Source organism: Gigantopelta aegis, chromosome 12, assembly GCF_016097555.1.
Source record: "Gigantopelta aegis isolate Gae_Host chromosome 12, Gae_host_genome, whole genome shotgun sequence".
NCBI classification, from domain to species: Eukaryota; Metazoa; Mollusca; class Gastropoda; order Neomphalida; family Peltospiridae; genus Gigantopelta; species Gigantopelta aegis.
The window spans coordinates 43734433-43751187 of NC_054710.1; the positions used below are offsets into that span (position 1 = coordinate 43734433).

The 16755-nt window shown below is 36.6% G+C and overlaps 1 protein-coding gene across 1 annotated transcript; it reads left to right on the forward strand.

The window, feature by feature from the left end:
* The first annotated feature begins 5754 nt into the window (after positions 1-5754).
* Positions 5755-14884, forward strand: LOC121386073. The gene is made up of 4 exons (XM_041516872.1): positions 5755-6046; positions 7915-8241; positions 12424-12687; positions 14820-14884. The coding sequence occupies exons 1-4, from the start codon at positions 5755-5757 to the stop codon at positions 14882-14884; spliced, it is 948 nt and encodes a 315-aa protein (XP_041372806.1).
* Positions 14885-16755: the final 1871 nt, after the last annotated feature.

Sequence of the window (16755 nt, forward strand, 5' to 3'; positions counted from 1 at the left end):
AGCCGACGTAGTAAACTTTACATTAGTGATGCCGTGTCTAGGGCAATTGTCTCTATTGTTGATGATAATGATAAATGACGAGGGCGCCATTTCTTGAAGGGGAGGAAGTATGTAATAATATTGACTTGTGGATATTTGGATATAATTATTGTTTTATATTAATGCATTGGTTTTATTTGTTTTCATGTAATTAATTATTTTATTTCCATAAACAGGTAATGAATTACAACAGATTGTGTACCTTTAATTATTTTATTCTTAATGACAAGTTGATTACTATTTTCAGGTATCTTGGCTTGTTACAAATTGCACAAGCATGTATGACACTTGCACAACTTAGTAACAATAGCACTATCACCCATGCGCCGCGCCTGTCCTATTGTTTCCAGCTTGGGTACAGTGTAAGCTGATGTGGTTTAAGTGTTCTTTTCTGAAATGATAGCTTATTACAGTTCACTGTTTCCTTAAATACTGGTGTACGTCTGGTATTGTGGTCCACATTATAGTTTGCTCTTCTGGAGTTATTACTTCATTTTAGGCTCAATTTATTGGAAGATATTTCTAGAGAAGATTTAAGATACGTCAATCCTTTTAAGTGTGACCAGTTCCATTTGCCCTGGTGTCACATACTTGGGTGATATAAGAATGGAAACTTGTCGGCCATTAAAGAGCCTTTAACCCAAAACAATGCAGTTGTCATTTGTTCCAAAACGATGATGCTACTACACTTTTATAAATAATAAATTGAACAAATCAATCCCTTCTTTTATTCAAGGAGATCAGAAGGTCGACTTATTTATTTTCCCATTAGTACATTACTTTTTAAGTGTGAAACTTGGGAGACCAGTTGCTTAACAGCAATATAATAGGTTAGTGAAACACAATGGTCACTGCAGATAATAAATGTGTTTGGCATCGGCAATCTTTCTCTGACACACTGAGCAGGGATAGATGCCACTATCATGTTTATGTGGTTCATATGCATACTCGAAAACATCACAAAACTACAATGTATCTAGCTGACATACTCTTTTGGCTTAAGCTAGCTCTGCTAGGTGTGTTTTATGACCCAGGTAACACCACCAACAGTTTTGGAACAGTTTGCTTGTCTCCACTAGACAACCGAAGTAAAAACCACAACTGTGGGATCCTGCTGGGACATTACCAGTCAACAACATGTTTTGTATGCTGTCATTGATAATATTCAAATTGAACAAACACACACAGCTTTCAGCAAGTCTGGTAAATCAGTTTCAGAAGTAATACCGGTAACATGAACTGTATGGATATTCCTACAGCCATGCAGTATTATAATTCTTAACAGGTTCCTGTGATTTCACATATTAAACAGAGATGTGACCAGATACATAGGCAGAAGACTGTTGTTGCTATGATGAGTGGTCTACATAGGGAATAACTGGTTACTGTCTTAAGATATCGGCTTTATCCTGTGAAGGTTAGAATGGCGAATGCAGCGAGGAATAGGAAAAATATTTATTTATTCCATGTTTGTGTACGCAAATAGAGTATCGTCAACCTAGCAAGGCTTTTGTCGTATGACGTCTTACAAGATACATGACGTAATTTTTTGTAAGATGCTAGTTACATTCTGTCACATTCAAAAAGCATTTCTAAACTCTAATTCATAATAAATATACAAGTTTTATATTGTTATTGCAAAACTAAAAATTATTTGTATTTACTGTACTTCAAAAAATTATTTAAAGAGTATGCTTATTGAAAATCTACTTTGAAATACTCTGAATATCTCATCAGAAACATTTTAAAAGCAGCTCACAGTAAGACGGCTTATGCACATCAGGTGATTGCTTCTGCACTGTATAAACTGCATCATAAAAATTATACCTAATGTAAACATTGTCAAAAAGGATCCTGCTGAAATGATTTTGAAGAAAAATGGAGACCAAAGTTTTGATTTGTGGCAATTAGTTTGATATGCTGATCTCTGAGGCATACATGAAATATCATTGTCTCTTCCATACACTAGCTTACTAGATTTGTGTACATTCTCTTTTATGAATTTTTAGGAATTGACCACTTATAAAAACATGGGGATACTATGCAGTATGTGACAAGTTGATCTTACAAAGAACCCAATAGATGACATTTGCAAAAATCCACATGCACAAGAGCACATGTGACAGCAACTTGTAACATGGACTCTGAACACTTCTTTTTCTATGACAATCAATCATTTCATCCACCACTACCACTTGACTATATGGTAAAGTAAGGCTTAGTGAAAAAAATCCCAGCTGCTTCATTGGAAAAAGTTTTGCAAGACAGTGGTGATGGCAGGAACATTGATGGTGCAGCTATCACCAAACACATTTGATGATTATGCATCTAGATTGATATTCTACATACAAATGTATTTCACAGATTATGTTTGAAATTATCTTTTGTATGTACAAAATCGAGCCAGCCTCAAAGCAAATAAACACAAGGTAAAATTAATACATATTTGGGGATAGGTAACAAGAAACAAGTCTTCACGGTATTATTGAGTGAAAGAGTAACCACCAAAATGATTGATGATAGTTATAGAGAAAATATAATGTAACCAGAAGCTGCTAATGTAAAGCATTCATCATCATGTTCATGCTGGGGTGTTGTTAAACATTCATTCATTCGTCATCATGTACAAACGAAAAACCAGACGTGCATATTTCAACAAGCTGCAGACACTACAAAACAATAGAGATTAGAACGTTAGGCACACTCGCCATCAGAATCAGATATGCAAGTGTGGGTACATTGCTTCTATACACAAATTTGTACCTCGATATAATTGCTATTGCTTTGACACTGGACAATGCCAAATGCAGTGCTAAATAAAATGTAATATTGGAATGATTAAAGGAATAATCGTAGATGCAAGTGTCATACTGAACTAATTTTAAATTACATTTTATATTTGTAACAGACTACTACAGATTATTTGATCCCATATCTGTGTAATTATGTAATTTCTAATGTGCTGGTACTCTGTGTAAATTGTGACATCCCCAGGAATACATAGTAAAAATAAAGAAAAAACTGAAAAATCTGCTCCAAGTATTCACAATAATAGCAGTCAATTCTTCACCTTCAAAGGTTTGTTGGTAGAACAATTGGTGCAAAATATGTACCAAAAACTGAAGTAAGCTGTTGGCCAATCTCTAAAGATTTTCTATTAAAATGAATATTTTTTACTGGTAAATGAATTATTTTATTGTATTGTTTTTTGTAGTTGAAGGTATAATCTTCACATTTCAAAACAGTAGTTAAACATAAAATGACAATAAAATATTATTTAGGGTTGTTTTGGATGAAATTTGAATAACATTAGTTAGCTATTTACTTTTGGGGACTGGCGAGAAGGGCCGAGATATTTACTCTACGTTCAACTTCACTCCTGGAAGGGTGGCTATGGAGGCAATAAACGACACACTCGCATTGCCAGCCATCCCAGTGGAAGACCAGAACAACTTCGATACAGTATGCAGTAAGTTCTGTCAATATGTCGCCCCAAAATCCAACGTCATATTCGCGAGATACAAGTTTTACAATTGTACCCAATCCCTCCACGAATCTGTTGACAGTTTCATCACAGATATAAAGTTGCTTGCAAAAGACTGCAGCTTCCAGCATGATACGGTATACGAAATGATTCGCGATATACTCGTATATGGAACAAAGTTTGCACATGGTTCATCGACTGCAGAAATGACCTTGACCTTCTCAGTGCGATTGACATTGCCCGTGCACACAAAAAGCACACAAAGCCAATTACAAAGCATGCAGGGAGAGGCGGCACAAGTGCAATTTGTAAAATCTAGCCAAAGGAGACCGAGAGGAGGAACCGGTTGTAACAAGGCAAGGAGTGTAAGTCAAAGATCTAAATGCGGTAATTGCGAATATGATCCCCATATAAACATGGCTGAATGCCCCGCCAGGGGTAACGTGTAATACATGCAAAAAGAAAAATCACTTCATAAAGTTGTCCACAGCATAGACCCACCAGAGACAGACCATGAAAGTGATGTTAGTGACTTGTTTTACATAAACACTGTAAACTCTGACACTCAAAACAATGACCTGGCATATGTGAACCTCACATTCAACAACAAGACTATAACATTCAAAGTAGACACAGGTGCCCAAGTAAATGTCCTACCAAAAGCTGAGTTTGACAAGCTGCACATATGCCTGTCACTAAGCGTAGTAAAGTTACACTTCACGGACATGGCGGACACACACTTAAAAACCTCGGCCTATGTGAACTGAAATGCTCTCACAAAGACACCATCTATGAACTGCAGTTCCACGTGATGGACGTGTATGCACCTCCTATATTAGGGCTCAAATCCTGTATTAATATGCAGATTGCGAAACTCGTACTGTCTACTGACGACAGTCAAACTACTGCTGACACACAACCCCAACTCAAAAGTGATGATGCAGAATTTAATCAACTCCTTGATGAGTATGCAGACTTATTCGATGGCATCGGAGAATTTCCAGAACATTCGCTCACGCTACACCCAAATGCAAAACCTGTTGTACACCCGCCACGTAGGATACCAGTGGCACTTCGTGACAAGGTCAAACAAGAACGCTTCTGTATGGGAAAAAATAGCATCATTGTCAAGGTAACTAAACTCACTGACTGGGTAAACTCCATGCTTGTTGTGCAGGGTATGCACTTGGGATTTTTCTGGACTGGCCAATCGGGCCACTCACAGCAACACTTGGCTCGCCCGTACAACTTTTGAATGGCCCGTGGCCGAATTTTGTTAAAAAAAGGAACTTACTTAAATTGTACTTTAAAAACATGTTATCATAGCATACAAACATTAATAACAACAACAACACAAAAGAAGGAAACAGAACTTGTTTTAGTTATATTGCAAACGGTTGTAATTAAATTATAATTAGGGCCTATTATGTTGTCACGGGACCCACACAATCAAACGTGGCATATTTTACCAAGGTTAGGTGTTGGAATGGTTATCGTTGGCATCATTCGCAGTGACGATTGGGTGTTTGGAAAAGTAGACTCGGTATATTCCGTAAGAAACGAAAACGTTGAAACACAGTGTAACTTCGGAAAACCTTTGGCTCTTAAACAAAATCTTTCTGCATATCATAGCGGAATGTGATGAGTTGTTCCGATTGAACCTACGAATACATATAGGTGGCCAAGGTTTTTCGAATACATAATCAAAACCCGCTGAGGGATTCCGAATAGTTTTAGACTGTTCGATAGTCTGGGGAAGTGGTCGCTATTATGTCCTATATCGGTTTGGTTGCACAGATACTAATAAGAAACCAGTTGAAAACAATAAATAAAAAATAACTTTCTGATCTCTTACAAAAGTTAGTTATTTGCATTTTGATATATAATACAATATGTGGAAGTTTTTCGGTCACCAAGCGGGCGACACGTGGTAAGGTTTTGACTTGCCCGATGCTATTTTGACTCGCCATGGACGATCGGGCGACCGTAAAGTGTACACCCTGCCATGTTCTGAATTCTGCCATAAAACAACCATTATATCCTGTGCCAACACTAGAGGATGTAACTAGCCAGTTCACAGGTGCTAAACATTTCTCAAAGTTAGATCCACGGAGTGGATATTGGCAAATCAAACTGTCAGACTCAACGTCACGATTAACAACCTTCAAAACACCTTTCGGGCGTTATCGATACCTTCATATGCCTTTCGGTATAAATGCTGCCCAAGATGGATGTGTTCCAGCATCTATGAAAACTTGCCACGAGTCACTGGTCTCAGCGATAATGTCCTGGTCGCTGGTACATCAAGAGAAGAGCACCTCCAGACAATGCGTGCAACTTTCCAACGCGTTCGTGAACATGAACAGCGATACAACCTTTACGAGTGTTGTTTCGACATGACTGAAGTCAGCTACTTTGGCCATGTAATATTGGCTGATGGAGTCAAACCAGACCCTAAGAAAATAGTAGCCGTTGAAAAAATGGCAAGCCCTGTTAAGAAACTGGAGCTACAGACCATACTAGGTATGGCAAACTACCTTGCAAAATTCTCACCAAACCTAAGTGACGTTACTCCACCGATGTGCTCTGTACTCAAAAAGGACTCCGAGTTTGTGTGGGGCATAAAACAGGAAATGTCATTCATAAAAATTAAGGACATAATCAGTAGGTAGAAATCTGTGACCCCCAAAAAGAGCTCACTCTCCAGGTGGATGCCTTCGAGAAGGCCACAAGAGCTACACTTTTGCAAGAGGGCTGACCAATAGAGTACATGTCGAGGGCTCTAGACGAGTCAAAGCAGAATTGGGCAACTATCGAGTGTGAGATGCTTGCCATTGTACAAGCAGGTCAAATGTTCGTGAGCACATTTCCCCCAAAACTCATCACAGCTTTTTCACTTTCACTTTCTGGGCCGAGTTTAGCCAGACCAAGCAAGAAAAATGTCTGCTAGACTGGTTTACGCACTTCACGGTAAACCAAATTGCAAAGTCAGGAACCAATCAAATAGTTTGCGAAGTTAGTGAAATGTTCGCTGACTGAACATGGGGATGCTATTCTCAAACCAACAGGAAATCACGTGATCATCCTTTTCTCGCATTTTCATCTCGTTTTTGGCCATCGATCGTAATTTTGTTTCTTCATGCAAAACAAAACTTTATTTAAAGTATTCATAAGATAAACTGCAGAGAAATATGCATTAGAATTTAGTTACCCATCCGGCATGGATAACATAACTAAAATTCACACGAATAAACAGGTTACCGATGAAAAACAATGAAACTATTTCATTTATTAATTTTAAATACAATGTAATAATAATAATAATATTTTTAAAAAAACCTTAGATAATGTCGAATAATATTAAATAATATGATTTGCTAGTTGAATAAATTATTGTTATCGGCCAAAGCATTGCGACTCGTGCATTTGGAACTCCTCGGTATGCCAAATATTTATGGGATATGGGACCTCCGACCTGGTTTACCTCTTTCAAAACTTTGACAGTTTAATTGCATTCTAAACTATAGATTTGGGCACTGAATTTAATGTCATGCACATTTTCATAATAATATATATTTTTAATTACAATAAAAAACTGCATAGCAATTCTTTGCTACACAAAAATGCATTGGACTAGTAAACCACGATATTTGTGTTGCATTTTGTGATGCGATACCGCTTATTTTGCGCCCTGATGTATACTGCCGAGTCCCAAATTGTGTTTAAGTAAAGCTGTTTTATTTTGCATTGAATCATCGAAAAACACTTGAATCGAATACTAGCCTCCTGTTTTTTGCACAAATATTCAGCCCCATCAAATGAAAATCAGTGTAATTAACAATATTTCACTCGAACCAGTAATTTATGAAATTTCAAGAACCAACAATACACTTCAATGTTGCCAATTACATACATATACATTTAGATACAATAAAGAAATTGTGACTGATCCACTATACATGTATGTCGTGTTATTTTTGTCTTTCACACTTCTCAATATGTTTTAGCAATTTCACTCACTTGACAACTGACCATGCAGCTAGTCACTGTTACATCATTGCCTTTGGACCAAAACAATTAAAGCTCTCCTTGGTTATACTAGCACTAACTACTTAAAACGTTCTTTTGTCATATGTAATGCAGATAACCTCTTAATATATTTTACTGCATACAAATTCAAAACAAATAAATACCCTTTGGTTTTAAATGGTTAATTAACATTATACAATGTCACAGCCACTTCTGAAGGTTGCCGAATACTTGGTTCAAACTAGCTGATCGATTGAATAAGCTGTGTTGCCCCGAGGTGTTCGACTCAGTGAGATTATACTGTATGTAATTATTTACCAGTACTTTCTTGTGTTTATATATGATTATATTATACTTTACAGGTCAAGCAAGTATCTCTATTGATTGCATTAAAGGCGGATATTCTGGACAAAGTACAAAGTTAACCTGTAGAATAACAGGTACTATAGTCATTGGAATCACTTGGTTGCGACCAAATGGTGGATCACCACAGGAGGTGGTGGTATGTAACACAGCAAACACGATATGTGAACCGTCTGGAGGTGTAACTGGTTACAGTGCTGTTATTGACTCACGGACACAGGTTACTCTCACCATAGAGTCTTTCAACATGGCAGTAGATGCTGGAGAGTGGATTTGTCGTGATGGACCAAGAGGTGTTCCTGCTACATGTACCAAGACTACATTAAGTAAGTTCAATATTTTAGTAATCCTGCAATCTCTGTTTGTGTTGGCAGATTATATCCAATGATCAATTAAAGCAGAGTAATAAACTAGCAGTTATTATTTTTCATGTAACCTCAAGCCTGATTGGACTTGGTTAATTATACTTCACATTCAGGTCTCTGAGAAATAAACGTTTACATAACACATTTATAGGTTACACACAAATAAATTCTGTTGACCCATTTGCTTTTTGCTTAATCTGTCCATGTAATTAATGCCCTAAATTTACTGGGCACAAGAAAAATAGGTTACACAACATTTGGTTTTGTGGTGAACATAATGAAACTTGCATTAAAAACAGAAGACAATTTATACAATTTATTCACTGGGATGGTACAAAATGGCTGCGCCCATTATATATAATAGCCATCACATTTAACTGTTTTATTAATTACTATAAGATTATACTTGATATTAAGCACTAATGTGCATTATATTGTGACAATCCTGGATTAGAGGGTGTCCTTGTAATTGGCCATAATTACTAACTATGAAGGCAAAAGATCACCAACAAGATTGAAAGTCAACAATATTTATTTAACAATAACCTGAAAAAACATACGCAGTTGAACTGTATGTTCACTGATTCATTTAGTAATAAAATTCACATGAATAATTAAATAAATATGACTAGGTTACTTTCAGGCTATGAAATATACCACAATTCTTAAATACCTTAAAAGACTGAGTCTTATTTACCTGGGACAGGTAAGTCGCACTGTAATAAATCTGAGTCAAGTTTGTGTTTAAAGTCTGCCACTCGTGTATCTGTGGAGATAAAACGTTTATAGCAACATTTGACATATGACATGGTAACCAGAATGTATGGGATAATGATTGTGGCACACACCAATTTGCTAACAATGATATCAGTGTTTAAAAGTAACCTGGAGTGTATAATCTAGGTACGGCATCCGCAGGGATTTATCCAGGATTTTTCACCAGAATTGGATTGGGAAAATTAGCGTGATTTTAGTCACTTGGAATTTTGTTTAATACATTGATCTTAGTTATATAAATAATAAAACAAAATTTACCCGTTTTTATTGTTCTGATTTTCAATTATACATGTATGTATAATGAAGACAATTTAACTGTTCTTAAATTTCTTTGATTCATTTCCCATTATACTAAGTCTTATTCACATAGAATGACATACAAATATCAATGTTCACATGCAGATGTGGCAGCCACACATACCAATTTAAAAAAAAATATTTTTTAATCCCACTTCCCCCTTTCCTTTTACTCCTTTGAATTCCATCTCATTTCTTCCCGATCTGTCAACTCCTCCTATCTTTCAACTTCTTTCGCTTTCCACCTCCCAGTCCTTGTCTCTCCAACCACGACAGGTGCTTGTCTCTTGTGGCTATCTGTGCCACACACCTGTCATTCCCCATCAGCTTTTTGCTGTGGGCTTAGTCTGACCACTTCGGAGAGTGTTCAGTAGTTACTCCTTGCATTGTTAAGAGGCACTTGTAAGTACCTACTTTGCTCCCAGCTGATTAAAGGCCGTGGTATGTGCGTTCCTGTCTTTGGGAAAGTGCATATAAAAGATCCTTGCTGCATTTTGAAAAATGTAGCAGGTTTCCACTGATGACTGTGTCAGAATTACCAAATGTTTAACATTCAAGGTACAGGTAGCAATACGTGGGACACCATCCCAGAGCTTTGAATGCAGCCATTTTCTATATAATGCATGGTTTCTTACTTTTTGTGTTAAATGTAGATACAAAATTATTTTGTTGTATATGTAACACATCGTCATAACATTTGGTACCCACTCCATAATGATATGAATAATGCAATGTAAAGATTATAAATTATGTTGCTAAAATAAAATAAAGACTATAATTGCTTCTTATCTTTTTTTAGATGGGACATAGCCCAATGGTAAAGCACTTGCCTGATCCGTGGTCGGACTAGGATAGATTCCCATCAGTGGGCTCATTGGGCTATTTCTCATTCAAGTCTATGCTCCACGACTGGCATATCAAAGGCTGTGGGATGGTCTATCTTTTTCTAGAAATTTGATTGGCTAGATCTGAAATTAAGTATAATGATTCTTAGGGGCAATGTTCACAAACTAATAGAGATATATTTCGGAAATTGTGATCTTCAAAAAAAATTAAAATCAAAGAGACTGACACCTTCGGCTCGGGGTAAAAGAACACACAGAGGGTACATAAAAAGCCATATACTCCTCGTGATGTTTCTACAACTTATATTAGACATGGATGTTTTGGGTTTTTTTTAAATATGTGAATTAACCAATTATTATCAAGATCCAAACACTATGATAAAATCCAAACACTATGATTCTCTGGAGAAGTCTTCACAAGCTAATAGAGATATATTTAGGAAATTGTGATGTTTATTATACGCCCAGCTATGATGGGTCGTATTATGGTATGGCATTGTCCGTCTGTCTATGTCTGTCCGTCCGTCTATGTCTGTCCATCCGTTTCTTCATACATCCGTCCGTATGTCTGTGTGTTAACTTTTTCTTGTCCGGACCATCAAACCTCACATGTAAGAACAACTTGGGATGGCAGTGTGTCACATAGTATTACCAGGTCACTGTGACCTACTTTTCACGGTCTACTGCACATAACAGTAAATCCTTGTCCAGATCATTACTTGCATACAGATGCATACAGGAACATCAAATCACATGTCGGAACAAACGTCATCCATCCCATTGCAAACATTTCACATAATTAAAATTGAATCATACCTGTAACATGTTCATTAATATCTAAGGTATTCTATCAAACTCCTGATGGGCATATCATGTACCTCACTGGTACTCTTGTTTTTATTAACTTTTAAAAATTTAAGTTAAAATTTAACATTCAGATTTTTTCAAGTCTATCTTCTCCTAGAGTTTTAAATTTAAGACTTAAATAAAAATTTAACATTCACAATTTGAAAGTCTATTTGTTTGTAGAGTGTTGATGGGATAGTTCTGAAATTTGGTACCATGACATAACAAATAGTGCTATACTTTGTAAAAATGTTGGCTGTAGTACCCAGATTGATCATGTACTATATTACTGAGTAATTAGGATTTTATATTACTTCAAGCTGAATCGGATCAACTGTACAAAGACATTCTGACAAACTCTATTCCCAAATAATAGAAATCAGTATGTAAACACTGAGCCAAGTTGAATTGCTGTACAGTGGCAGTCTTTAAAAAAAAATTTTTTGTCTCATACAGTTTGAATTGGATAATTCTTAAACTTCAAAGAGGGATATTCGAAGGTGGTCTTTACAAATTAGTGAATCATCATTTACGATAGTGATGAAATTGAAAATTAAGTATCGGAGCTCTGTAGGCTGATATGCCGATTGTTTTTAAGTAGCCTAATTATTGTTACCTAGGGGCACATCAAAACGAGTAACTATTTTGTCAGTCTGTTCAGCTATTCTATAATAGTTATTGGAATTCGATAAACAAATGTATTTTATACTGTAGTTGATTTACATGTATTTGTTGAATGATTAGGTTATTTTTTAAAATGATGACAAACAAGAGAATACCAGTTATGACTTACCACATTATTAACATACATGGCTGTCCCTAAATTTATGTGTTCTTTGTGGCTAAAAGTTACGTAAAAGTCGTCTGGTCATATTTAATTTATCATAATATTTGTTAAAGACAATTGCTACACAGAATTAGTAATTGCTAATCAATTTTCTTATTGATTATAGTGACTGTCGGTAATCAATATTTTAAAAACAAACTGTTCCCTGGGCATTTGGTACCCACTCCCTAATGATATGGATAATGCAATGAAAAGAATAATAAAATAGAGACTATAAGTGCTTATCTTTCTCGAGTGGGACATGGCCCAGTGGTAAAGTGTTCACCTGATGTGTGATCAGACTAGGATCAATCCCAGTTGGTGGGCCCATGGGTTATTTCTTGTTGCACCCCATGCACCATAACTGGTATGTATGTATATCAAAGGCCATAATATGTGCTAACCTGGCTGTTGGATGGTCCATATAAAAGATCCTTTGTTACTAATGAGAAAATGTAGCAGGTTTCCTCTCTAAGACTATGTGTCAGAATTACTAGTGTCCTCTAGTAGTGTCATTCAAACTTTAACTTAAAAATTCATATCTTTTTTCAGGTGGTCCAGACTCTGTTACACTCAATCCTTCACCACCTGCATCTGTAGCAGAAGGATTCAGTCTGAATGTGATGTGTGCTGCTACTGGTTGTAAACCATTATGTTCCTATGCCTGGACTCTGGGAAATCAGCAGATCTCATCAACCTCTCAGTTAAAACTGACAAACATCAACAGGAGTCAGACAGGAAATGTGTACACATGTACAGCGACCAACTCACTTATACCAAAATCTAAAACTAAACAGTTCACACTAATAGTGTACTGTGAGTACTGTATTAATTGTATTTTATTTTCACTTGATGAAATATATGAGCAATTAATTTAATTTTAATAGTAAAAGAACATTGATTGTACTCATGTAGTTGTCTGAACATGGTTAATTAGGAGCTGTCTTAGTTGAGTTACCACCTGTTTTAATATAAGTGGTCATTTTAATATATTCTTCTAAACTCAACAATTTCATACAAACTGACATGCACTGAGTAGTTAAATTTTGCATTTCTTGCCTGTTTAAACTGAACAGTTCACTCTATTGTTTCAGTGTATAATATTCTGATTAACAGTTTGTTCCAGTTATTCATATGTAGGTTTGACTTACCCACCCACACAACAATCGTGAACTAATACACATGTAACTAGTTGACAATGTTGTTATTATACCCATATCGTAATTAGGGTTTAAGCTAGACACAAAAATGTATAGCAATTTGGTGAATTGATGACATAAACAAATGACAGGTTTTTAAAATATTAATTCGCCAAATTAAACTTTAAGTCACATTTGTCAATTTGGTGAATGACAGCTTAAACCCTGCTTAATGATAGTACATGTATTTCTAGGTAATAGAGCATTATCTTATGGTTGAAACGTCACATTTCTCTCCTACATGCAATCACATGTACACATGTACATATCCAATATGTTTCTGATCATTCATCATTCTGAACATGTCAGTTATCAAGGTGTTTTTAATCAGAAGGGACACGATGTAGCTCAGAGGTAGAGTGCATGGCTGAGGTGCAGTGGTTTGCAGGATCAAATAGCCCTCTTTGGACTCTGGGTTGGGGTGGTCTGTGTTCCCATCCTAACCAGTGCCCCATGACTGGTACACCAAAGACTACATGTTTGTTATGTACTGTCCTGTCTGTGGGAAAGTACATATAAAAGATCCCTTGCTGCTCTATCAATAGGAGTAGCCCATGTGGCAGCAGCAGTGGGTATCCTACCTTGGTACTGAGGTGTCAATAAACAAATATTCCTTTATTCAAAAGATATCTTCCAAGATGAAATTATAAAACATAAATCATTCATGTGAAATGTTTCATTTAATAACATCCTACAATGTGCGTACATATCTTTGTTATAAAATTAATTCTGGACAACAAATAATATACGCCAGTTAATTTGGTACATGTAAGCGAGACATTTAATTTTGGTTTAGTGTATCTACTTCATTAAATACCAATATTATAGTGTTACTAATTTTCTATTAAACTTGTGAAATGATTTAAGTGGCAAACATAAATACAGTAATTCAATTGCATTAACATCAGTACATACATATATAAGTAAACAAAACAAAAGTCACAGGTTTGGGAGAAAATCATGGTTTTATTTTGAAAGTGGAATATGCAAATGCATTCCCTGCATTCATTGAATGCACACAATGAATTTAAACACAAATTAATAACCATGTATTCATATACAAACTATACTATTATTAATACAAAACTACAACTACATACATGCATTTCTTAAACATAGGTATAAAGGGTGGGACAGTGGGAGAAAAGTAAAATTCGCTTTTAATAACTAACGTCTGCGCTCTATGAAAATTCAAATTAAAGTGGCTCTGCTTGAAAACCCGCAGAGGTTTTCAAACCAAACTTCCATGCAATTGGTTGGGGCATCCCAAACAATCCACTAATTGGCGAGACCCAGCATCTGATCTCATGGGGGAATCCCCAATTATTTCCACTCTCTTGCGTCAGTGCAAAATATGATACAGCGTCAATAATTTGTATCTTTGCCATAATAATTACGAGCAGACATGACTTCATTAAAAAAAATTCCCCTTTACATTTTAAAAGTTTCCCCAATGCAAACATTCCCTCTCAGCAATGCATATGTAACAGGGTGCTCGGTACAGAAAATGATAACAACCGGTTATGTAGCTTTGCACAGTTTATTGTAGATCAAGGAGACGAAACCCATCTCAAACCCATGAGGTTTAAGATGTTCTGTTCAAACATATCCACCGTCACTTGTAGACTACTGTAAACCTTTACATAAATTCTTATGTCAAGATGCAGGACACCAAAATATCAGGAGCCCAAAAGAAACCACCATCCAGTATAACAAAATAAATGCAGAATGGCTACCTTCTAACATCAGCTGATCATGTCATGGTCAGCAGCCCAATCAAAACTAAAGACACTGTCTTCACAGACAGCACATGAAAATAGTCCTTATAAGAAACAAAGAGATGTCACAGGTATTCACTGACCACACAGGTAAAACATGCAATTTGAAATTGACCACACAAGCCAAGTACAGAAAGAAATATACTGAAGAAAAGAAGTTATGGGACATGAAATACAAAACTAAGTTTACTATGTTATAATTACAGAAAGTACATGTCTGCCACACATTTCCCCCCAGAGTGAAAGATGTCCCTATCATAACATTGTACCTTTTGCTGCCACTCTGGTAAAGTTACTTGAGACATAATAAAATCTCCCGAGGACATCCAAGATGGCTTTTTAGATATCCATGTCGTACGTCTGGGTGGTACTGGTGGTGTTCTTGATAACACACGAGGAGGAGCCGTAGGTGGTGCACTGGCTTGTACTGTTGAAATGTCAATTCCAACAACCTTCACTCCAGTCTCTTCATCTTGCACACCAGAGAGATCCATCGATGCTTCATCATCACTAATCCCATCTGACTGTTCTGATATTTCTTCAAGCCCACCATCACCCTCTTCACTAACCTCATCTGTACTCAACATGGGGTCGTCACCACCAAATACAGATACCTCTGTTTCCTCCATGGATTCGCCAACAGCATCGTTTGGAATGCTATCATCCACAGTTAAAGGTGAAGGCTGCTTGTCAATATACATGAAGATATCTTCCTCCTCCTCCTCAGTTGATTCATCCTCATCAGAATCTCTGACAGAAACTGATGAAGGGATCATCACCGTTCATTTTCTCGGTTTCACTAATGGAACCGATGGGACTACTGGTACTGTTTCTGGAACAGCTCCAATAGGAAGAAGGACATTTTGATGCAAGTACGTTTCTTCCCATTTATCCGAAAGCTTGTGTTTACCTTCAAACGCCAATCTCTTAACCAGTACTCTATCATCTGTCTGTAATGTAGCTCCTCTAACTTTCTGGTCATACACCTTCTTTTGTCTTTCTTTCGCCGCGTGCGCTGAAGTAGAGGCCAGTTCATAAGATTTCTTCAATCTATCGTGAAGAGATTCAACATAAGATGTTAAATTATGTCTTGGAGTGCTACCTGAAAGACCAAATGCTACATCAATCGGCAGACGTGGTTCTCTGCCAAACATTAAAAAGAAAGGTGTTTGTTGTGTATAATCATGACGAGTGCTATTGTAAGCGTGGACTAATGGTGCAACATGAGATTTCCAATCCTTCTGGTCAGCATCAAGTGTTCCAAGCATATCCAAAAGTGTGCTATTAAATCTCTCTGTCATACCATTCCCCATGGGATGGTAGGGAGTAGTCCTGGATTTCTGTATTCCTGCTATCTCACAAAGATCCTTCATCAGCTTACTTTCAAAATTCGCTCCTTGGTCACTATGGATCCTCTTTGGAAAACCATAGTGTACCACAAAATTATGAAAGAAAACATCAGCTGTTGTCCTGGCAGTTTGGTTACGAGTTGGAAAAGCTTGTGTGTAACGTGTAAAATGGTCTGTTAGAACCAAAATGTTTTGGTATCCACCTTTGGATGTCTCTAACGTGAGAATCCATACAGACTAGTTCTAGCGGTTGACTTGTGGTGATGTTAACCAAGGGAGCTCTGATATTAGTTGGAACTTTCCGCCTGACACAACGATCACAACCCTTTATCCACTCATCCACTGCCTTAGTCATTCCTGGCCAAAAGAATCTATCTCTTACCAAAGATAAGGTTTTATCTCTACCTAGATGTCCAGAATCATTATGTAAAACCAACTGTTCACAGAAATGTTCATCTACCTTTACATCACGATACAAGACCCCATTCTTCAATTTTAAAGTATGAAAAATCTTGAACATAGAATGGTTAGTAGGAGTTGGTTTCAAGGTATTCCATC

Excerpts from the sequence above, each read along its gene's own strand:
- LOC121386073 (XM_041516872.1), top strand. The coding sequence starts at position 5,755 with ATGTGTTCCAGCATCTATGAAAACTTGCCACGAGTCACTGGTCTCAGC. Across the intron at positions 6,047-7,914 it reads GGAGCTACAGACCATACTAG|GTCAAGCAAGTATCTCTATT; the intron begins GTATGGCAAACT and ends TATACTTTACAG. Across the intron at positions 8,242-12,423 it reads ATGTACCAAGACTACATTAA|GTGGTCCAGACTCTGTTACA; the intron begins GTAAGTTCAATA and ends ATCTTTTTTCAG.